Genomic DNA, 23,730 nt, shown 5'->3' with positions numbered 1-23,730 from the left:
GAGGGTTGTGGGCACAGATTCCAGATGCAGACTCCGCTGCAGTACCCCTGAGCAAGGCACTTTAACCTGACCGACCGAGCGAGCCCAGCTGTATAAATTAGTTCCAACATTTGTATGTGGGGAAAAAAAATCAGTTGCTGTAATATCTGTATGCTGCTTTGAGTAAAAGTCTCAATGAAATAAATTAGTTACAAAAATAAAGAAAGATCACACAAGAAGAATAAATTACAGAAATTATGCGTATTTGAATATCTAGAAAATGCCGGTTGGATAACAAAAACAAAATGGTAAAATACGAAAAACTTGCCTAAAGCTGTTCATTACAAAAAGCCTTCAAGATATCAATAATGTCACTGGTTTCTACCTGTGACATTGCATAGCTGAGCTTTCCAATCCACGTGCTTACACTTACAGCTTTCTGCTCTGGTTCTTTTCATATAGATGAATAAATATATCTTTCAGTCTTAATTACTAAAGGGATATTTTTTCTTTACAAACCCATGCCTAATAGTTTAGGCCATTCATATTTTGTATATAGCATCTAATTATTGAAGGCAGCTTTGAAAAGACCATTCAATTCTGACAATGCGGAAAAGATTCCCATTCCTCATTAAGCATTGAAGTATCTTTGTAATTCAAAGAATAGATTTCTACTCATCTTTGATACTGAATTTTAATCATCAAAATGTTCATGACTATTCAAACTGAATGGAATACATTTCTTATTAGTGTTAAAGCACACAAAAAAACATTCACATTATAACACTTCCAAAAATACTATAATTTCCTCTCATGTCCAATAGACATGTGAAAATTAGATTTTTGGTAATATTATCCATGCTTGCATTCATGTCAGAAGGTTTTCAAAAAGTGGTGATTATTTTTTTGTAGTCTGTACACAAGTTACATAAAAGAATCAACCTAGGGAATTTGTGTACATATGAAATGTTTCACAAAACTGCTTGAAAAAAAGTCATATAATGTACAGTATATAATTTTCTAAACATCCTAGAATTGAAAGGAAATCTTTCTGAAACACAACCAAATAGAATAATCGGCATAAACTGTTGTACAATTGATTCAAACAATTTAATTGTTTTAATAGATTTTTATTATATGCTACAAAACTACCTTGGAAGAATGCAATTTTAAAGCCCACATTCCTCAACAAACTTGCCTTCTGTCACACCTGCACATACTTCAGGCAATCTGTCATACAATTAGAGTAGTTAACTTATGGTAAAGTCTAGAGCTTGCACTTCCGTTACAAAATTTGCTATTATTCCTCTTTAATCTGTCTGTGTGTTCCATGTTTTAAACATTAAGAAAACTAATATAATTAGGTCCTAAATCACATTCTTCAGGTTGGTACAAAGCTTAACTATTAAATAATGCTGTATCTGTGTTCTCTTCTGTTTTTTTAACGGCAAATATAACACTTTACATTTCTGTTTTAATCCCCATATTTAACACTAATTCCTTAAACTTCGGTTCATTTCACATAATCTCTAATTGTCTTTGGGACAGTCTTTACGGGTTAGAATCTGTTATAGGCATTTTTATTTTTTCTTTTCTCTACAAAAATCGTGCCCTTTTATGAGATGAAACTTGAAGAGCTAAAACAAACAGGTAGCAAGCTAATTTTTTTAAAAGAAGAGTTTTCGGACTTAAATCAGCTTTTTTCAATTTGTTTTCTCTTTACTTTGTTGAATGATGTTGTTCTAAAACCCAGTCTGCAGAATATGTGCTCCTTTTTTAATTTCCATCACAGAAATGCCTTTTTTATGAAAGGCAGTTATGGATATTTGATCATCCCCTTGTTTGGAGCCATAGCAACTGGCTAACCCTCACCAACATGGGCTACGTGAAGATTTGAGGTGGTTATGCCGCTGCACAGAAAAAGGATATCAGAAAAACAGAAGGTTACATTTGTAAAAGTGCAAGGCAGGAAGGAAATGGGTGGGTCAAAGTTGTTCTTTTTTCTACAGGAAAATAAACCTAACCCCCATAACTCATCTTTTAAATAAAAATGAGAAAGAAAACCGGTTTTGAAATTCAGGTACGTTGATCTCACTGGTCTCCTGACATCAACACCACTGGTCACAAACTGGATAGGACGCCAGTGTATAACAGGGCACACACACTCACACCACAGCCAGTTTTCACTGAATTAAATTACCAGTATGTCGCTGGGCTATGGGAGTAAACCAGAGCACCCAGATGAAACCCAGTTGTACACAGGTTTGTACATACAAACTCCACACAGATAACAGCTTGGGAATTGAACTTGAGGCCCCAGAGGAGTAAAAGAAATCATTAGAACAACACGTCAAAGTGTTAGAAAGTGAAGGCTACCCCAATGGGTCAGGGAAGAAAACCCAAACTCCAAAAGTAATGTAAAGTTTGTCTGTATTTCAGGAGACGAATGACAGGAAACATTTAGTAGAGATGCTGAAAACCACTCACTGCAAGCAGATGTTAATGTTGATAAAAAACAGTAAGAAAAACAACACAAAACGATCTCAATGGGTGTGTTGGTGCTCAGAAGCTTCAACTGAGAAGACGAAACATTAACGTTAATCACATTAATTTAATGCAGATTTTGCATTGTACATCTGCTGTTATACTGTTTCCCTAATAATTTTCCAATGGTGCCTATATATTTTATATTTCATGGATTATATTAATATTATATTATTTGAGTATGCTTATTTAATGAATTTTTTATCCAAAGTTTGTTGATGAAGGACGTGCAAAGACATATTCTGAGCAAATGACATCTGTGACTAACTGCCTTCAGAAACTTCAGAGGGTATCATAGACTAATACCAAGAGGTGTTTTGCTGCTATTCTGTTGAATATTGATTCTGTTGTCTGTTTTGTAATTCTGTTAAAACTGAGATTTACCATGCAATGAATCAGTAAAACGTTTAAAACTTTATTCAGTGAAACTGAGTTGTACTGGTGTCAAAGACAAATATTACATGATGTCCTTTCTGTATTCCTTCCGTGTACTCAGTGCATATTAAAAACATTCAAGATTAAGTTACAGCCTGAGCACTGATTAGAAAAGCAATGTTTTGAGGAAAATAAAACATGGAAGTCACAGTTTGACTACTGTATTTGTTTCACATGAGAAATAAAAATTCAGTTAATGTTGGTCTTAAAGTCTGTAATTTGTACTGCCTGAATTCTATGAGTTGCTTGGGTTTAATCATGGACTACATGTGGGCCCCAAGCCACAGGTTGGGAAACAATCACCTTACTAGAAATGAGAATTTCCTCCAACTCAAAAATCTCCTCTGTCAAATTGGGTTTTGAGCTGATTAATACATCTACAGAACTGCGAAGTATTGCAGTTCTTAATGTTAGTGAATTATTAATACCATTTTATTGTGAAATTAGTCACTTCACTAAAGATCTATTCCTACCTGCAAATATGAATGAGTGTTCAACAAAGAAGAGATACTGTATTGTATTGTAGTATGTAAAATAGGAAGGAGGGTATACTCAGTACTGATATTACTTACAATAAAGTAATCCTAGAAGCAATACTGTTTTTGTATTCCAGAGTTTTCTCATATTTGAGAAATAGAGCACAATTTGTGTTCACAAGTATTCTCTGTTTGCATGGGTTTTTGCTTCAGTTTCTTACTACCTTCCAAATACATGCTAGCGAGGTTAACTGGTGTCTGTAATTTGTCTGTTTGTGAACTCTACAAGGTACAAGCAGACTAAGAGTCTAGTACTTTCTGGGACTGGCCTCAATCATCTAACATCAGTTCTGTTCCACTGATGTTCATATGTGATAGAGAGAGCCACAAGCTAGATGGTAGCCCAAACCCTACTCTTGACCTACAAATTTCACACAAACAAATTAAAACTGCATCTAGAATGCAACAACACAGTGGCTGTTCCAGGTGAAGATTGTTCCCAATTCTCTCTGTCCCTGGTGTTCTCAGGGTGTGGCATTTACCTACTCACATTTTAGGAGAATATTTTTGCGCGTCTGTGATATGCTTTCAGGTGTGACCGTGCCATTTTAGCCCTTTGCTGCTCCTATTGAATGATTATTCCTAAAGCACTATCCATTTTAAATCATAACATCCTTTGTTGATCAGGCCTGACTGCAGCCAAAAGCTATTCTGTAGGGCTGGGAGGAAAGGAAGATACCTTTTGAACCACACCTGGTGGCTTTTCATGGGTGCAAAATATTCTTATCAATAGAAGTTCAGACAGATTATCTTCAGTTCGAGTAAAAAGTGTGCCAACCTGGTCAGACACATTCTTTTGCTCTCTGAGATGCTCTCACATTTTTGTTTGTTCACCCAGGTCTCTTTATTATACTCTTGGTGTGAATACGTTCATGTCTTAAAACAATCAAGCTGCAGTAAGACCAATAAAAGCGAATTTCAGAACTATTGTTTAGGTACTGTTTCTAAAGCAAGAAGGTGAAACAATTCTCTTCTCATCCCTTTTCCACTACTACTACTCAGTAAGTAATCAGGTTCATTTGTGGAAAGAAGTATTTCTTTCTTTCTACACATACTTACCCACAAGCATATTTATACACATGGATATGCACCCACTAAGCCAAGCAATCTAGTGCACAGCAGGTTTTAAATGAACCCACTTTAGTATGACATCCTGCTTTACCCTGTGCCAACAAATCTAAGTCTGCTTCCTGCTGATCCCCCGAAGACTGACCTGTTAATGACAGTGACTTTAGCAAAGACAGTTCCCATGCTGAGAACTTACCCTCAGCAACCGTGAGCAGGTTGCCAAAATCCACACTTGAGTGAGACGGCTGTGGCTCACAGTTCTTGACGTTTCCAAGAAGCAAGAAGGGATCGTAATCTGTAGCTGACAGGTCAGCTAGACTAAGAAGATAATGGCTCTGCTGGGTGTGGAGGTTAGACCCATAAACACAGCAGTGCAACACCTGGCGGAAAGCACAGAATATGTTAGCGTTAATGTGGCAATTTCATTCTGTTCACAACTTTATTCACTTCACGCAAGTCTCATTACAACTTCAAATACCACTTCATAAAAGTTTTAAGGGGACCCATGTCATATCCCAATCGATGAAATAAGGTATTTTCACATTTAAAATGTAGAAATTGCATTGAATGTCATAAACTGAAATATACATTTGCAATTGATAAAACTATCTGCCATGGCAAGGTTGAAACCAATGGCAGTTTAATCCTGGTCAATTCTTGTGTCTACAGGTTTGTCTGTCTAAAAGCAGAAGCACTTGAGGAGCTGGGAAAAGCTGTTAAATCGGTCCAATTAAGGCAATAATGAGCTGAGCTGGAATGGAAACTCGCTGACACCTTTCCTTTGCCCTATAGGATCAAGACTGGATGGCTCTTTACTAACCCACCAGCCTAATCAGACACTCAAGGAACTCTAATACAACGTTGCAGAAAACAGTCACAAAGCTTTAAAAAAAGAAAGCTTAAGTAAGAAAGTCACAGGCTTTTGTTCTGCAGGGAACCAATAAACAGGAAGCATGTTCACTATATACAAATAGCTTCTGTGTAATGTGTGTTTAATACAGCTCGGTGCAAAAAAGCAGTATTCATTGGGAAGGCTTACAAGATCCTACCATCTCAAAGGCAAAAAAAAATAAATAACTGTAACCTTTTTAGGTCATCAGGTGGCAAAATGTGAAGTCGGTGGAATCTGGCTTGATATTTAGGGTGACGTCCCTGACGAGAAAGGCTGATATTTCATTAAATAAAATCTTCCACTCACATTCTATAAAAAAATGAAAGTTAACAAAATGGCTGTTCCTTCAGTTCTCCTTTTTGTTTGCTACAGTAAACATTATCGACTCGAAACTGCTTTAACACACCTGTTCATTACTTTTCTTTTTCCAAACACAATAATAAGCTGCAAAGCAGCAGGTACTGGAGTACCCAGGTGCCCAAAGGGTACTTAAATAGTCAATCTAACTTTGCCATTCCACACATGTAAGGAGGGTTTTCTGATTCATCAGACGCCTTGTATGGGGTCCCTGAAACAAGCTCTCACCAATAATGTAGTTATCTGACAGTATATTGCAAAGTCACACAATTTCCCGTATCTGTCATCCACCTGTCTCTTTTTTCCTCCAGGACTTAATTAAAACCAGAAAGCTTCACTGCACAGACTAATCTTAGCTTAGTCAAAAATCTAGTAATTAAGAGTCCCTGGAGTTATATTTACAAGCAAATGAATTATGTAAAGTTCATCCCTGAATAAACAAAATGAGGAAGCTGCTTAGCATGGCTTATGATGGAATCCTTAATAAGGGTATTCTGTTGGTACTCATCTGTGCTTCTCCATGTAATAATGTTTCTTTGTATGAAACATGCAGCCTTTAAAGGGCAAATGTTAGATTATTACAAAAAGAAAAAAAACGCTGAATGTCAGGAGCAGACAAAAGAAGTCATTTTAATAGAAGGAACGCTGAGGACCTGTAAACAAATCTACGAAGCACACAGAAGGTGCCTTGTAAAAATATTCACCCCCTATCAATAACATCACATTGCAATGCTTTTAAATATAACATAGTTATTGTAATAAACAAGAAATAGGTATATAATATATACGTATTATACTTATTACATACTAAAATATTTATACTTTTTATATGTATTTTTATATTTTTAATTACTTATTATTAAACTGGACCAAATATACTGAAAGTAAGAAATTCCACACAGGTGTTGCTCGTGTGTTAATAACAATTATTAATAATTAATAATGTACAAATAACATCCTATTATGCTTAGGATCTGCTATAGAAATGCTGGACAAGCCTAGCTGCCTGGTTACCTATAATAAGACCTCAGTGACTTTGGAAGAGAGGGGTGATTGTTGAGGCCTGTTTGTCAGGAGCTTCAGTGACCGAGACAGCTCATCTCACTGATGTTTCATGAGTAATGGTCCTAGGTGATGTCAGCATGGAGCTCTAAGGGAAAGACACCATCAGCCAAGGGCACCAGTGGGAGGAACTGTACACAACCGGATCGTGACACTCGTGCATTAAGTCAAGATGCAAAGCAAAACAGGCAAACAACTGCAGATTGATTGACTTCAGATGTCAATCTGGGGCCAGGAACAACCAGTTTAATTAAAAAGTGGTCTGCTAAATATTCAACAGAGCAGCATACTATAGTCAGATTTCAGTGCACAAATTGTACTGAAAAAGCACAAGGCCAGGGGTGCACAAAGTGCAGAGAATAGACTGCCACTAAAACATTCCCCGTGTAGTATATCTTGTTGCCCACTAAGGAATGATCAGCAATAACTGCTTGGATCTGTAGAGTTTACCTACAGTACATATATATTTTCATACTTTAATCTTTAAAAACATCTACTTTTTTGAAGTTTTTTGAAATATTGACTGAATTGATTTTGTTATCCAAATACTTGGTTCAGTACAAATAAAATCAACACTCTTAAATTTGGAGCTACTGGTACCAATGAAATGGGGTGAAGAACAATTGTATACTGTAGATGTGAAATAAAGAGCAAGTTACTTAGTTTATTGTGGTATTATCAGTTTTCAGTAGCTATGTTGGCTCACAGATTTGCTAAACATTTTGCTGAAAGCTGCACATACAGGATTTATGCTTGATTTAATGTGTATACCAGTTCTATTTGCCCTGCGATATTCCTTTCATGGGACAATGTGCTCATTGATTGCCAGGAGTGGCTCCGTTTCTCCCCCGCAACCCTGTAAAGTGGTTTGAAAATGTATGGATGGATCACAAGTACGGATGGCTTCCTATCCTTTCCAGAGAATCAACTGGCAATGGCCTGGAATTTGGCTGTTCTTCAGGTATGACCAGGCTGGAAACAGTCCGCCATAGAAAGTGTGATAATGTCTGATGAAGTATCAGTGCTGCAGAGCTCCAAAAATCATTTCTCCTGGAAGAGTGGAAACCACCATCTATGATCGTCTTGGTATGTCAAAAGTTTATGGAAGGTAGGTGTCAAAAACATCAACCCACAATATCACTACAAGGTAGTGTTAATCAAAAGGAGAGCTGACTCGCCCCTCCAGCACTTCTTCTTCTTCTTTTCTTCTTCTTCTTTTTCACAGCCTTAGTCCCAGACTGTCCTGGGGTCAGCTGCTTTGGTTGCTCTTCTCCATTTGTCTCTGTCGAGCACATCTTCCTCACTCACTTCACATACCTCCATATCTTTTCTCACACAATCTATCCATCTCTTTCTAGGCCTGCCTCTTCCTCTGTTACCTTCCACCTCAAATTCCATTACCCTCTTTGTTACTTCCTCAACGTCCCTCCTCATGATATGTCCATACCACCGTAACCTCGCTTCTCGCATCTTCTCAACCACATCCACCACCCTACATCGTCTACGGATTTCTTCATTTCTGATCTTATCCTTCATTGAAATCTGCAGAATCCATCTCAACATCCTCATTTCAGTTCTTCTCATCAAGTTCTCTTCCCTCTTTCCAACTGCCAAGCATTCAGCTCCATATAGTAATACAGGTCTAATCACAGTCTTGTACATTTTGCACTTTAACTTTCTGGGAATTTTCCTGTCACAGATTATTCCAGTTATTTCTCTCCACTTGTTCCATCCAGCTTTCACTCTTTGTTTTACTGCCTCCAGTGTTTCTCCTCCCTTTACCAGTTTTGATCCAAGGTATTTAAAGTCATCAACTTGTTTCAGTTTTCCTCCATTTGTCTCCTCAACATTGGTCATAGTATCTCCTCTTCTCTCCATTACCATTATTTCAGATTTTTCTGCATTCATTTTCAGTCCACCCTTTTCCAGACTCCTCTGCCATTTGAACACTTTCTCCTGTAGTTCTACTTCTGAGTCTGCCATCAGTGCCACATCATCAGCAAAGATGAGTTCCCAAGGCACTTCTGTTCTTACCTCCTCTGTCAGTGTGTCAATAATGTTTATGAAAAGGAAAGGACTTAGTGCTGATCCTTGGTGTACTCCAACTGTGATTTCAAACTCTTTTGTCTCTCCCTGTTGTGTTATCATCTTTGTAGTTGTATCTCTATAGGTTGCTTGAACTAACTTCACCATGCTTTCTGGTACTCCTTTCTTCCTCAAGCACCAATACACCACCTCTCTGGGCACACGGTCATATGCCTTCTCCAAGTCCAGAAAGGCCACATACAGCTTTTTCCCTTTCTCTAGTGTCTTCTCCTGTAACTGTCTCATCACAAAAATGGCATCTGTTGTGCTTTTCCCCGCTGAGAATCCAAATTGTGAGTTGTGGATCCTGATTATCTTCCTGAGTCTCTTGTCCAGAATTTTTTCCAGGATTTTCAATCCATGTTCCAGAAGTTTTATTCCTCTATAGTTTTTACACTCCATTGGGTCTCCTTTCTCCTTGTAGATGGTAACCATACTGCTTTTTGTCCATTCTTCTGGAATTCTCTCTTCCTTTGCAATATTGTTTAGCAATCTCGTCAGCCACTGAATCCCCTCTTCATCGAGGTTCTTAAAGTGTTCTGCTGCTATTCCTGATGGTCCAGTTGCTTTGCCCACTTTCATCTCTTTGATAGCTTCTGTCACTTCCTTTACTGAAATTTCTTGGATTGGTCCACACACTACGTCTGCCTCCACTAGGTTCTCCCTCTCATTTTCTACATTTAACAGATTTTTGAAGTACTCCAGCCATCTTTGCTTGATCTGTTCTTGTTTAATCAAGACTCTGCCTTCTCCATCCTTGAGTACCGCCACCCGGATAATATCTTTTTTCTCGCCCCTCCAGCACTGATCCAGAAAATTCAGTGACTTGTCTGGAAGCTGGTGAAGAGATATTTGTTCACCACTTGGGAACTGACACCACAATTAAGTCAATGTAGTAAGTACTTGGCATTATCACCCTGACATTAAAGATCTGGGTGTATTATTGCCAACACATTCTGAGAATTGAAGAGGGTAGCATATTGCACAAAACTACAATCACTGGCCAAGATGACATTGATACAATGAAAGTACTGCAAAAAATGTCATGCACAAAAAATGATAGAGAATCCAAAAAAACTGTCCCAGTCTAATGCCAGAGTTGGTCCCTTTATGAAAAATAAAGAAGCAACATGTAAGGTCAGTTAATAAGTGATACGTGATAAGTGATAAAATAAGTGATAATTATTTATTGGTGCAAATTAAATAAGAGTAATCATTAATAAAGTGGATTTTTTAAACCTATTTACTGGAAACATTTGCAATTATGACAATAAATGGTCAGAAATTCCCAAAGAGAAATAACAAATGCATACAAGAATTTATTCTAATCTGTGTTTATAGAAATGTTGCTGTGGTGTACATGCTACTGCTCGGTCAACTGACAAAATACAATGAGTCAACAAAAGAAAGTAATCCAGATTGGGAAATTTTGTAATTTAATCTATATTCAAAACTGTTCAGACACAAACTTGTTCTGTCCTGAAATCACACTAAGCACTATACCACCAGAACATTCTCAGACGTTCTTCAGGGCATCAGCTCCTCATAGCATGAAGTACAAAGGTTTTCTAAATGAAGGCTGAATCGCATGGTAGAAGACGAACTGATAAGCAGAGAACACTATAGGCAACATAAAGAGCACTACTAAGGATTTTTAAAATAAATTTCAACTGGAATCTCTGTTTCGATCCAAGAGTATTCAATCATGATAATAATTGCTTACACTTATATAGTGCTTTTCTGGACACTCTACTCAAAGCGCTTTATAGGTAATGGGGACTCCCCTCCACCACCACCAGTGTGCAGCCCAACCTGGATGATGCGACGGCAGCCATAGTGCACCAGTACGCCCAACACACACTCAGTGGGGAGGAGAGTGATGAAGCCAATTCATAGATAAGGATTATTAGGGGGAAATTTGGCCAGGACGTCTGGGTTACATCCCTACTTTTTTTGAGAAATGACCACAGAGAGTCAGGACCTCGGTTTTACGTCTCATCCGAAGGACGACACCTTTTTGCACCTGTAGGTATTGGATTCCCTATCAATACCCACCAGTGGAATGTCCTAAAATGAGAACCATCAATAAGGATTGCACCACATGGGTCTCCTGATCACCGCCCACAGATCAGGACTAAATAATCATTATCAATCATTAAGAACAATGAAAACGTATGCATAGGGACAGCATGAACTACAGTCTTCTCTTGACTGTCAAAGACACTAAGTCAGAGCATGCAAAAATGTACACCTAGCTCACTCATGACAGGTGCTTGAAACTCTGAAGATGGCACCACAGCATCAGCCTTTGAACTACAGACACTGCATGTTTCTCAAACTGTTAGTCTCTTCTGATCAATGAGATATCACTGATTCAGTTTTTACTCAAAATGAATCAGAAACATACAGTAGCTACATATTTTTAAACCAGTGTTTATTAAAACAATGTTTTTTGCCAACCCCAGCATGCTGAGAACAGAACTGTTCAGGAAACAAAAATTCAGAGACAGATAACATTAAATGTGAAGAACTCTTCACCAAAGCCTGTACAGTGTAACTCCTCAGTGTAAGAGTGCTCTGAATTGTAACAGTGTTTGGCACAAATCCCCCTTCTTCCATTCAATGAGGCTGGAATATCACAGGAACAATGGAATAAATCAATCTTTCATTCTATACTGTGAAACCAAACTCACTGAGTTACTGCCAGCAAGCTAATCAAAGTCCAAACCCATGGTAGCCTATCTCCAGGATTCCTTGATAAGGATTCAAACATTCATCCTTTACCAGTTATGAACTCAATAAATAATCTTAAATTGTGAGTCACAATTTAGAAAGAGCATAATCCTCACAGAATTCTTATTTTGTGTTCAGGTGAATTTGTTGTGAATATTCTTGATAAATTACTATTGTTATTGAGAAAACTCCAGCATTCACCTATCTTGAATCTATATGTTACAGATTACATGAGACCTGATGTACAGAATATCTTGACAGCATCTCAAACATCATTAGAGGCTTACACGGTTAAACAGTGATATTGAATAACACTAAAAAATACATTACCTTCCTCTAAATTAAACATACAGTAGTCTACATTTTTGGTAGAAAGCTTTAAAAAAGTACTATCTTGACAAAGATCCACATCTTTGAAGCTGGGTTTCCTTTGAGGTATAAGACTGAATTGCTTTAAATGATGACAACATTTTAACATTGCTTTCTCTCAATAAAAAAAAAACAAAAAATGTTGAGATATATGCCAATTAGTGCTGTTAAAATTTTACCTTAAATAAACACTTTGTAATAAAACCTCTTGACCAGTAGAGCTTGCTTTATAAGAATAAACTGACACAGAAAAGTTTGAGAAGATACAAAATAATAGGTTTTTTGGGGGACAGTAAAAGGGTATTTATAATATTGATGTGAAGTCTAAGCAGTCAATCTATTGCTTATTGATCAGTATTGCGATTGTGTAGAGAAGACAATTGGTACAGTACCTTTAATTTTTTTTTTTTGACTGTGAAGTTAATCATATTTTGAAAAAAATGTTCAGTGAAAATATTTAATAAAAATTATTAAAGGCTGCTCGGAAAGTCCGACAGTCTAAGACTACATTATGCCTTTAAATCTAGACTAAAGTATCTATTAAAAACAACATATTTTGTACATTTTTTATATATTGTATTTATACATTAAATAACAGGAACTTAATTGCAAAATAATGAATATTATACAATTTTCTCAGATTCAAATGTTGAGTCTAAAATCTGTTAGTCTGAAAAGATTATGGTACACATTAAAGAGAGACTACATTTTCTGGGAAATTTGGTATTGCTAATTACAGTGCTCCGCAAAAGCATTCACTCCCTTCCAAGGTTTTTTTGCAGAATTATAAATGATGTGCACACAGTTTTGAAGTGAATATTTTATTCAAAACTTGAATGCTCAAGCTGAATACTTTTATAAGTAAAATAAGTAAATACCAGTAAAAACCAATATATGTTGATTGCAATAAGTACTCACCCTTAACCACTGAAAACCTAAATTAGTTTACGTTGACAAAATTACTTTGAAAAGTCACAAAACTCATCGAATTGTATCTGATTGTGTGCAATAATAATGGCTCAAGTGATTTTAAAATAAGCACACATCTTAAAAGTCAGAAGGATTAGCTTATATTGAAGAAAAAGCAAATGAAATACAAAAACCCGGGCAGATGGCATTTAATGTAGTCATAGTATAGTGCAGGGTTTTGCATGCAGGTAGTAAAAAGTATAACCATAAATACAAAATGGGAAACTACATGATAGAGGCAGCTTAACTGTTTATGTTGACACATTTCAATTTTCCAGACACTTAGGGAAGCAACAGGAAGATAAACAAAATGGTAAGACATATAAGTCAAAAGCAGATAATTGAAATCGGGGGAAGTTATGTTAAAATTTTACAAGGACCTTAAATACAACTTTTTGTATAATTTTGGGCACCATATCGCAAAAAAAGATAATGCTGCCCTGGAATTAGTTAATGGAAGAGACAGCCTTGGGCTAATAAGAATGTCCGGCACCAGCGGAAAAAATGAACTGTTTTTGTCTTGGACAGGATCCCAGTATTCAGAATCCTTAAAGGCATCAACAGAGTCAACCTGGTGTACCTCTTTGTAATCACCTGTGAAACATGATCCAGAAGACACAAACGGAAACCTGGGGGGAAGTGCATTCACAAATGAGAACAGGAGACGCGTCTTTCGGCGAAGCCATGTTGTCGAAGCCGATACGCCTTTCAACAAACACCTGCGCGCGGTCCTCAGATCACTCAGCCGCTACTTGCCCAATGAGCTAAAGAGCCCAAATGGCCTCCTGTCGTCTGTTACCTTGCTTTTGTTCTTACGAGCCACTTGAGACCCTAAGCAGAGCCTAAAATTTGAAACTCCAGATATCCTCCTCAGATTGCTCACTTGACAGTGCCATGTCTTGGACACCTCTTGTGTTTCGTGGGCCGCCAGAATCACATTCATTAGCTTCAAAAATATTTTTATACATTGCCACGGAAGCCACTTCATTTTAATTGAAAACAACTATTCCATATAGTTGTTATAGCATTTTAATATATGAACTGCAGACTGTTCATTAATGGCACTATTTAAAATGCATTGCTTTCGCTTAAGTTATGCCTCCCACAGTTAGTGTATCACCAGGCACCTGCTCAGTGAAACCAGATCCTGTTTCCGCTGTATATTCAGAATAGGAGTCAATTAATTGCCCGGTTAAAAACACAATTGGCGCTTGAAAAAAATTACATTTACTTAAACAAAATAATGTTCAAAAAGATAAACGATTGCTGCACAATTACATTTTGTGAAGTGTGTATGATTAAATTAATTAATATGTTGCTTGGTGTGTTAAATTGCTTTTTTCACAGTTAAATAAAGTGAGTGCTATGGCGGGCTAAATCTGTTCTTGAAAGCAGGCCAAACATACCATAATTTACTGAAAGTCTAGGCATGATCAAAATTACAAATAGTATTATTTAATAGTATTATTTGTAGCATAGTGTGTTTTTAAAGTTTAAATATCTCCCCTTAAAATGCCATTAGCAGTCATTGTGTCTTCACTACATTCCAATTTAGAAAAACTTAGTTATGACCCACTGAGCGTGGGATGTTTTCTGGCATGACAAATATTTAAAATATCATAGTTGTGATAATTGTACATTAGGAAGGGTCTCCATTCTGATGAAAAAAAGAATATTCTTACAACATGGCATTCTAAAACTGGAGACAATAAGTGTGTAATTATATACATGCACCCTCCTATACAAACTCTCGATTAATGAATTTTTCAACAACAAAGCAATTGTTCTGATGTCAGTATTCAGCATACAAAAGCATTTTCAATAACTACGAATGCATTCCCCTTATAATCTCTTGCGAACTTTGTGATTTTTATCTTTGAATATCCTCATTTTTAATAACATATCAGTAAATACACTGCCAGTGCTGCAGTTGTTACAAAACCAAAGAAAATTAAGAAAAGCATTCTCTCTGCTATTGCTCTTTGGAGAGTATCAAGCATGTCAGCTTTCCATTCACCTTTAAAACAATATACATCTCTTCTATTGAACCACAAAAAAACTATTTTCCTTTCCTCTAATAGAACAAGTGTCAAGACCTTTTTACCTTTTGTGTGCAAAAATCTTCCTTTCAAATCATTTAAAAAACCACTAAATACAGTTTCCCTGAGAGCAGTGGCGGTAGAGTTACTGAGCCCAACCCAAAATGTAGAGGAAGTTTGTGTACAGGATTTGCGCTTTGATTGCAAAGACACATCCCTGTCAGACTAGATCTGAGACAGATCATTGAAGAGGAGCACTGCAGTTGGAGAGCAGCAGAGAACAACAGGGAGCACATGTAGAGTATGGGAGACTGTTGCAGGCGTGTCAACAAAGGGGAACCTGTCTTGTGTGGGCTATTCAGGCTCAGACAAGACACAACTGAATCCTGACCAAGTGATCAAGATCACTTTATTGGCCATATACAATTTCTTGCATTGCGAAAATTAGTCTTTTCACATACCCCAGCTCTCCATGAGAGACACAGGCATGCAGACGGGGAGAAAGAAGCTTGGGGTCAGAACGCAGGGTCAGCCATTTATATGGCACCCCTTGAGCAGTTGAGGTTAAGGGCCTTGCTCAAGGGCCCAATGGAGTAGGAGTCCTCTGCCAGCCACGGGATTTGAACCGACAACCTTCCAGCCACAGATGCAGATCCTTAGCCAAAGAGCCACCGCTCTGCCCTGCCACATGGTTGAGCAAGTGGGCCACACGTTTCATAACACTTCAAACATAGGGCACAGACTGAAATTCAACTAGCATACCTCTCAGCACTGTACTGTAAGACATTTAAAATCTTCATGGATTATATCACTGAAAACAAATGTTCTGTGTTAGAATTTTATCAGCAGCAAACACATTTGAAATGCAATTTTTTTTCGTACACTTCAGTGTTCATGTAGAAGTTTGAATATATTTTTCAAATATTTATAGCCTTTTCTGGTTAGTACCCAGAAGGCAAAACAACAATCAATGTCTTGCATGCACATGAAATGAAGGAGCTGGTCCCGTTTGCCTTTTGGATGCTGTTAACCACAGCTCGCTGAAATCACACAGACATTTATTTAATAATGAAAAGCTTTATTAAGTTCATGCTTTGTTGGCCTTAGGAATTAACTTTGAGATTTGTCATTCTGACCTGGCTTTTAATAAGAGTTGAAATGCTTCAAGAGAAGAAACGGCTAACACTAATGTACTACAGACCCATTAAAAGGCCAATTATGGATTGTCGTATATTTTAACTATGAGCATTTTGTTCTAAATATATTTTATTACCAGAACCAGAAGCTCAATTGGAAGCTCAATGATTAGGCAGCTGCTATGGCTAAAGCTATACATACCCTGTAAATATAGTCCAGCAGAGGAGCTTTTTGTGAAGAGTCTTCAAGCACAGGCATGGTAATAGGCTCTAGCAGTGTATTCAAAGGTATTGCCATGCACCAATCCAGCAGGCAGAGCAGCAGTGATACCATTAGCTAAATAACATAAAAATAAAAAAGGTCTTCCATTAGAGGAGCATTGCTTTCTCAACCACAAGCTACACAAAAATAATCAATTAGCAAGTAGAAAGCATTGTGAAGACAGCCTTACTCTGAATTCCATTACAACAGCAGAGGATCCTCTTTAAATGACATTAATAAAGGGACAATAGCTCTTTTTATGTGGAACCTTTTACCTTTTTATCTGCTTCCACAGTAGAATGTTCTGCATTCGGCAAGAGAAATGCGATTGTAGCCACAAAAATCTGTAATATAAAAAAAGCATTGAACATGAGGTTGCAACCCTTCTCACAGCATAGCCACATGATGAAGCATGTTGTAAAACTAACTGTGGAATACACCTTGAGCACAGTGTGTTTTAGGATGAGGACTTACTTCAGTAATTTTCTTCGGGAGAGAGTATTCATATCTCTGAAGGTTTTGCCAGTGACAGATTAAAAGCTGGAACACATCGCATGCTACATGGGCAACCACTTTATTTGAAAACTAGGGAGGAAGAACACAAGAAAAGCCATCAGTGCTTGCTAATAGTGAACAGTTTTCTAGTACACTGGTTCTTACAACAACTGTTAACATGAATATGGAAAGCAGAGTAATTTGAGGCAGCATAATAAATAACACCTTGGTTTTATTTTGATATCAAAACAGAATTATACTGTATCTGAAGAAGAAAGATGATCAATAGCACTGAGTGACTGAGTGAAGAAAGGAGACATTTATCTCTTTTTAAACCTAAGGCCTAATACGAGAAAGCCTGAACAGAGGTGCTTCCACTTCATCCCATCAAATTGTTTAGTGTGATCACATATCTGGCCTCTTTCTGATGGCTAGACATTTATTTGAGAAGAAGTCACAATCAGCATTATTATGATGAGCCGGTCCGGTATTTCAAGAGTTTCACTCTATATTCATTTCTTAACAGAGGTGCACAATTGCTCAAATCTGCAGTTTCTTGCAGATTAAAAGCAGTTTCTTGATGTTTCCACTGTTACAATTCCATATTCGCGGAGGTATGTGCCTTACAAAATAACTCAAATGAGAATAAATAATTCCAAAACCTTCTAAATTGAATATGTATGTTCCATTTAATATTTTGTACGTATTCTTTTATTTCTATCAACAAAATAAGGCCACCTCAAATGTAAACATTACAAAATTTCCCCCAGACTAATGGCACTTATTAAAAGTTGATTTGAAGAAGTTGTGTCCTATGTACATCTGTACAGAACCTCTTATTTTTTCCCCACTATTTCTTAAAAGTGAGTAACATACAATACGATTAGACAAGAATCACTTTCCAGAATTCATCTGTAAAGAAGCAGTTTATTGTTCTGTTTATATGATGTGTACCACTCCAAATAACAAATAACAAATATCATATATTTCCTAAAACAAATCCACATTACGATAAAACTGTAAAACTACAATTACTCACAAACAGTGCTGCCACACCTGGTTATACCCATTTTAACACTGAATAATAAAATCCTACCAAGTATTTACTTCTCATCAACATGGAATTTGTAAAGACTACCAGACTTGTGGAATATGACAAATAAAACTTTGGAAAACAATCTTTAGCAAGATACTAAACCTTAAAGTTCAACACCTGCTTTTAGCAAAAGACTTTTCGTCTCTTTCTTGGTCACTTTATTCCTTATGGCAAGTTTCTAAGAGGAAATGATTACTTTTCCATTAGCGAGAGAATTGTTGCTGCAGGAGGCAGGATGATAAAAACTGTTTAAATTGCCGCATATCCTCTGAGCACACACTTGCCTGGGAAACAGGTAGTCTGGAAATAATGGCACTGCACCAACATTTTTTAGCCTTCTGGGACCACAAATTCTCTACATCTTTTAAAGCAAAAAAAGAAATCTCTTATAACCCATTTGAGTACCAAGCATGAAATAGTTCTCTATTACATGAAGAACAGGCACCAGTCTATAAAAATAACCAAAATTGCACAGAGCCAAGGAAAATTGGGGATTTAAGACAATTTATTTTCTTTCTGCTCATATTATACATCATGTTTACTTAGGATTTGAAGAGAAATTTGTTGTGCCTTATTTAAAAGGTGGCTTGACCAAATGGGATCCTTTTTTTTGTATGCTACTTTACACACACTGTCATTGCAAGATGATGCATCTCCAGTATTTTAAAGGATGCACAATGCATTTTGATTTTAAAAAAAAGTTATTTTAGAATAAATTGAGGTGCATTAGTTGTTATATACATACAATACACCTGTTATTCACTTTTTGGAGGAACACTTGTACAGTAGCAAACTCATAGTCCGTCAAGCATCATGTCTTTTTGCTGTCCAGGAACTACAAGACCAAGAGCATCATTATTCATGGCATATACCCTTTCCTAAAAACATATCAAGAGCATACGCAAAAAAGGACACTATGAATGGTGAATTGGAAGCTTCAAAAACCACCAATATAAAAAAGAGGCCTACAAAAATCAGAGGTAGATTAATTTTTCATAGCGGTATCTAACCTGTAATTCAGTTCAAAGCCTCATGATGTCAGTCTAGTCATGTCAATGAAATTCAGATGAAGAATAATTAAGTAGTTAACACATTAACTATACTTTATACTTGTGAAACAGCCCCAATAATGAGCAACTAGAACACGCCAACATTTCTTATTATTCAAACAAAGAATAAATAGCTTGCAGTGTCACTATATTGTTTTATTAACATGAAGAAGAAAATAAAAAATAAGCCAAGAATAAAAACTCCCAGACTAAGACTACAAATGGCAATGCAATGTAAAGTATTTTTGATTTGAGGTAATTTCTGTTAACATGACCGTGAAAAAAATCCTGAAATAATCATAAAACGTGTATTGAACGAGAAGCACGTCAATAAACCAAATGAGCTGAGTGTCATAAAATATTTAATTCAATCTGAGGTAGACCTATAAATGTTACTTCGTTCATACCCATCATACCCAGGGAGGCAAACAGAACCTGGCTTCACCTCACTGACACTTCAAAGGGCTGTGCTTTTCAAAGTAAAACCTCAACCAGAGAAGGAAAAAAACATAAGAATTTGAACAAGACCAGAGATTTAATTTCTTTCACTCTTGCCTGCTTTCACTGTTTGCTGACTATTGGAAATCCTGTGTTTTTAACTTGTGCTATCATTAGGGGATGGGAATTTTTTTATTTACTTTAATTTACTTCAGCATTGAAGTACAGTAAATATGTATTTATTTGCATGTATTTGTATTTGTATGCATTTGCATTTGTATCTTTTAAATGAAAGAGCAGGTAACTTCCTCTGTAGCAGCACACTTACACTTAAGAACAGATCCACTTTTTTACAAAGCTTCCAGCAAAATGATATTTTTTTACCTAAAGCGGCACCTGCCCAAAAAACAATTATGCTTGTTTATTAGGTGGTCCATATCATCTTGTCACAGAAACAGCTTTCATTTATGTTGCTGGATATACTTGCATTGTTGCATTGTTTTTAAGTGTGCAAGTGGGGGCTTAATGCACAAAAAAACTAGCATTAAGACGTTGCAGTCTAAATTTAGGGATGTAGTGATTTACTAAAAAAAGTGAGGACCTAATCTATATTATGATTTATTTTTATTGTGAAGGAATAAATCAAGTGAAATATGCAGAAACAGTTCTCTTCATCATATAACATACTGGCCATTTGGTAATGATCGGCAGCACTGAACTAGCATTGGGGGAAAACAGTATTGTACTACCTGCCAGAAACAAGCAGTGCGTATTAAAAGAGTGGCTTTGGAAACCATAATTTTAGCAATGTATCATTTACCAGTTTCAAATCACTACATAATTAAAAAGATGCTTTCTAGTGGTTTGATTACTGAAGCTATCAAATGAATAACAAAAAATAATACCACCCCTTTGCAAAAACAGCTTGTCAGAAAATCAGTATTTTTGATAGCTCATGTGTCAAGTGAATTACAGTATATCAACTCTTACTACAATATGAACAGCTGCCAACTGATGACCAATTAACATTGTAGGCAATTCTGGGATAAAACTGAGCTATTCAAATAGGATCTGCTAATCACTTATACACATACTGAGAGTAAGAAAAACATCTAAGTTGAGCAAAAGCCATTCCACAATCAAATTGAAATTAAGAGCAGTGCCAAACCAGATTAATGTGAATTAGTCCTCACTGTACCAGGCAATTTCACAAGCGCTAATATGCAAATAAAAACAATACAATGAATGTTCTTTCTTGGTTTTGTCACAGCAACAATCCAGGCAGGATATGTGAAAAAACTGAGAATGTTAAACAGTTTTATGGAGGTAGAGTTGATAAAGACGTTTCTATGATAAAGATTTAAATGATTGTAACAAAAGTATTTGCAAATTCTATAGGAAAATAACTAAACATTCTAAATATACCTAGAAAATTTCTGTAAAGAGCATCAAACGTTTCCGCTATCATAGCAGATACACTGCTATGAAAATATCAGTTTAATTTCACACTGCATACTTCCTCAAGAAAGCAACTATTTTGGGGAGTTTTACAATTTATCAGGATACATTAATTTAAAAAAATACTGCATTATTAAAAAAAATGCAAACTACAGGTTTTTGAGTGATCAAAGATCATTAAAATCAGTATGTATCATGTGATGCTCATTATAGAAACTACTTATGTTATTAACAATTTGAGGAGTTCTGATTACTCTGTAGTTTGTTGTAGTAGCATGCAGTAAATATTGATAATAACATTTTTAACAGAAAGCGAAGACTGTTTAAATTGTTAACAATTCCTTTGTGGAGAATAAAGTGACATCTTGGGGCTAGAGGACTGGATTACTGCCTCTAAAAAAGCATTTAACATCCCAGGCAATGAGTATGAGAGGCAAGTTCCTCAGACTTCGACAAATAAAGCTCTACATCACTTTGCTAAAGTTAGAATAACAGCCATTCGTTGCTCTAACTTCACCAACTCCTTAACCGGAGAACTGAAATTCTCCCCTGTGCTCTAGCCAGAGGAACTCTCACTCCTCCAAAGTTACCCATTTGAGGTTTGCACATTTCTTTTTTTAATTTTTTTTTTATTTTAGAGAACAAAGCAAAACTATTTTACATATGAACAACCATTATTCAGCCTTACATCACAGGCACAAATTCCTGTTTGTTCCCCTATTTTTTACACTTATATAACTTTTTAACAAAACTATGTACATTCAAAAGAAGGAAGATGTATACATTTATGAATATGAAAAGGGAGGAGACTATATACTTGTATCTTATTAAATTTCAGTTATTTTGTATCTCAACAAAATCTGACCTTAAAGGTTTAATGTACTGAGCCCATCTAGACCAAAAGAGGTTTGCACATTTCATGTCCTACCTTCAGTGTTACACCAATTACATTTATCGCATCTCTAACATTTGGGTGATTTGTCTGCTGCACAAGTTCTTCGCAGATCCAAACGCCCAGACTACAAATGGCAATGCATCTGAAAAACAACAGTACAACAACTCACATGAGGCCCTATTTGCACTTTACAGGCTGCCTCAATTTCAGGCCAGCATTTTTTTTGACCCTCTACTTGAGATTTAAGGCTGCCTAACGTGTTCTGAAGGGCCAGGTCATTGTTCAGGAATGTATACATGACGTCAGCACAAAAATACTGAAGAGCAAAATGGCATGAGTAAGAGGTGAAAGCACTTGTACAGTCGTGCTGTATGGTGGATATTTCATTACTTGCAATGCTGTTGGTATGAGCTTTATAGAGTCCCACTACCTTCATTCCCATGCCTTTAACCAAGTTTAAAGTCACTGGCCACTTTTCCCTTTATAACGTTTATAATGATCTTATTAATCTTATTGATTAAAAGTTTTCATTTTAAAACGTTAATCTGGCAAAGTATCACTTAAAATGGTCGTAATCTTATTAAAACGTGTTAAATGCCGGATGAGATCTAATGCCTTTTTTCAGTTTTAGGTTCAGACTTATTATCAACATCAAAATGTATTATGAATTAAATCATGATTGTGTTTGTTTTACACATTTTCTCTAGGCAATGAGTGGTAGATATTGATTGGCGGAATATTCTTTTCTACAATATTACATTATTATACAGCAATACATACGAGCATCAAAATATTTTTGTAAGAGATATTGTATACTGGGTTCTAGAGGGATAACACGTAGTTTAATACATAAGCTAGATGGGCCCCACTCATTTGCAACCTTTGTTTCTTTATGTCAGTCAGCCACAAGGTAATTATTCTTGTGTATGCTTTCTTTTAATTACATACTGTTTCTGTGGTGTCTGTGAAAGGTTATGGCTTGTTCTATACTTTCTATCAATTTTTGGTTTCTGCAAGTCTTTAAAAAATTGGAGCATTTAGGAATGTGCTGAAAAAGAAATTCTGACAGCAGCTGTAGTAAACCAACATTGGCCCTGTACCTTGCTCCTTCACTGGGCTCATTCCTCGCAATGGTCAATAAGATGTTGATCAAATAGTCCTAAAGGAATAAAAACAGAATAAAAGAAAAAAATAATCAAAGGCAGTTAAAAATGCACTTTAAACCCATCATTACTGTATGTTTCTGGTAGAATTTCAGGAACAAAGCCTGCTAGTGAGCAATTTGCTAGATATTTGAGTCATAATTGATTTAGCTACTGAATGCAAATTCAGTGCATGTTTCTAACCACAAAAACATTACATAAAAAGTAACAACAGTACGCAGAGCTTGATGCTTACCAGGAGGTTTAGATAGAAGCTGTAACTCAATGTGATGCATAATTTGCTATTGTCCACAATGACATTTGTCATACTCTGGAAATGTTAGGTATTCTGATACTGGTGATTTAGGTTAGATATTTTTTTTTAGATTTGACTAAATTCAGTTTTACATTTCATAAGTTCAGATGCAGTCATTTAATTGGAAATAACTTATAGAAATAACTTTGTTCCAAAATAATAATAAACATTATTTGACCTAACTTTAAAAGTGGCTTCTCAAAGTGCTTTTTAGAAAATAATAATACACAGTGAGAGGAGAATGAATAGCAGAAATACACAAGTTACTATGACAGTATGGGAAATGACAGTAGGAAAGGAAAGGGCCAGACACAGAACCAGTTAAACAGCCCTTCTAAAGAAGAAGCTTTTGAGTCTTGCTGTGAAAGAGCTCAG

General features: G+C 36.3%; 1 protein-coding gene across 10 annotated transcripts in view; it reads right to left on the bottom strand.

Annotated features, from left to right (window-relative positions):
* ralgapa2 (Ral GTPase activating protein catalytic subunit alpha 2) overlaps positions 1–23,730 on the bottom strand; it is a 198,778-nt gene that overhangs the window by 71,079 nt on the left and 103,969 nt on the right. For all 10 annotated transcript variants that reach the window (XM_088626655.1, XM_088626653.1, XM_088626654.1 and 7 more), the window contains 6 exons: positions 22,998–23,056; positions 21,931–22,039; positions 16,941–17,051; positions 16,742–16,810; positions 16,407–16,541; positions 4,759–4,942 (listed from right to left, as the gene is read on the bottom strand). In XM_088626655.1, coding sequence (XP_088482781.1) covers positions 4,759–4,942; positions 16,407–16,541; positions 16,742–16,810; positions 16,941–17,051; positions 21,931–22,039; positions 22,998–23,056 — 667 coding nt within the window. The remainder of the gene's footprint in view (positions 1–4,758; positions 4,943–16,406; positions 16,542–16,741; positions 16,811–16,940; positions 17,052–21,930; positions 22,040–22,997; positions 23,057–23,730) is intronic.

This window comes from Lepisosteus platostomus, chromosome 3 (genome assembly GCF_059453375.1).
Source record: "Lepisosteus platostomus isolate fLepPlt1 chromosome 3, fLepPlt1.hap1, whole genome shotgun sequence".
In the NCBI taxonomy this organism is placed as follows: domain Eukaryota; kingdom Metazoa; phylum Chordata; class Actinopteri; order Semionotiformes; family Lepisosteidae; genus Lepisosteus; species Lepisosteus platostomus.
The sequence above is the reverse complement of the archived record's forward strand: the minus strand, read 5'-3'. Positions and strand labels throughout refer to the sequence as shown.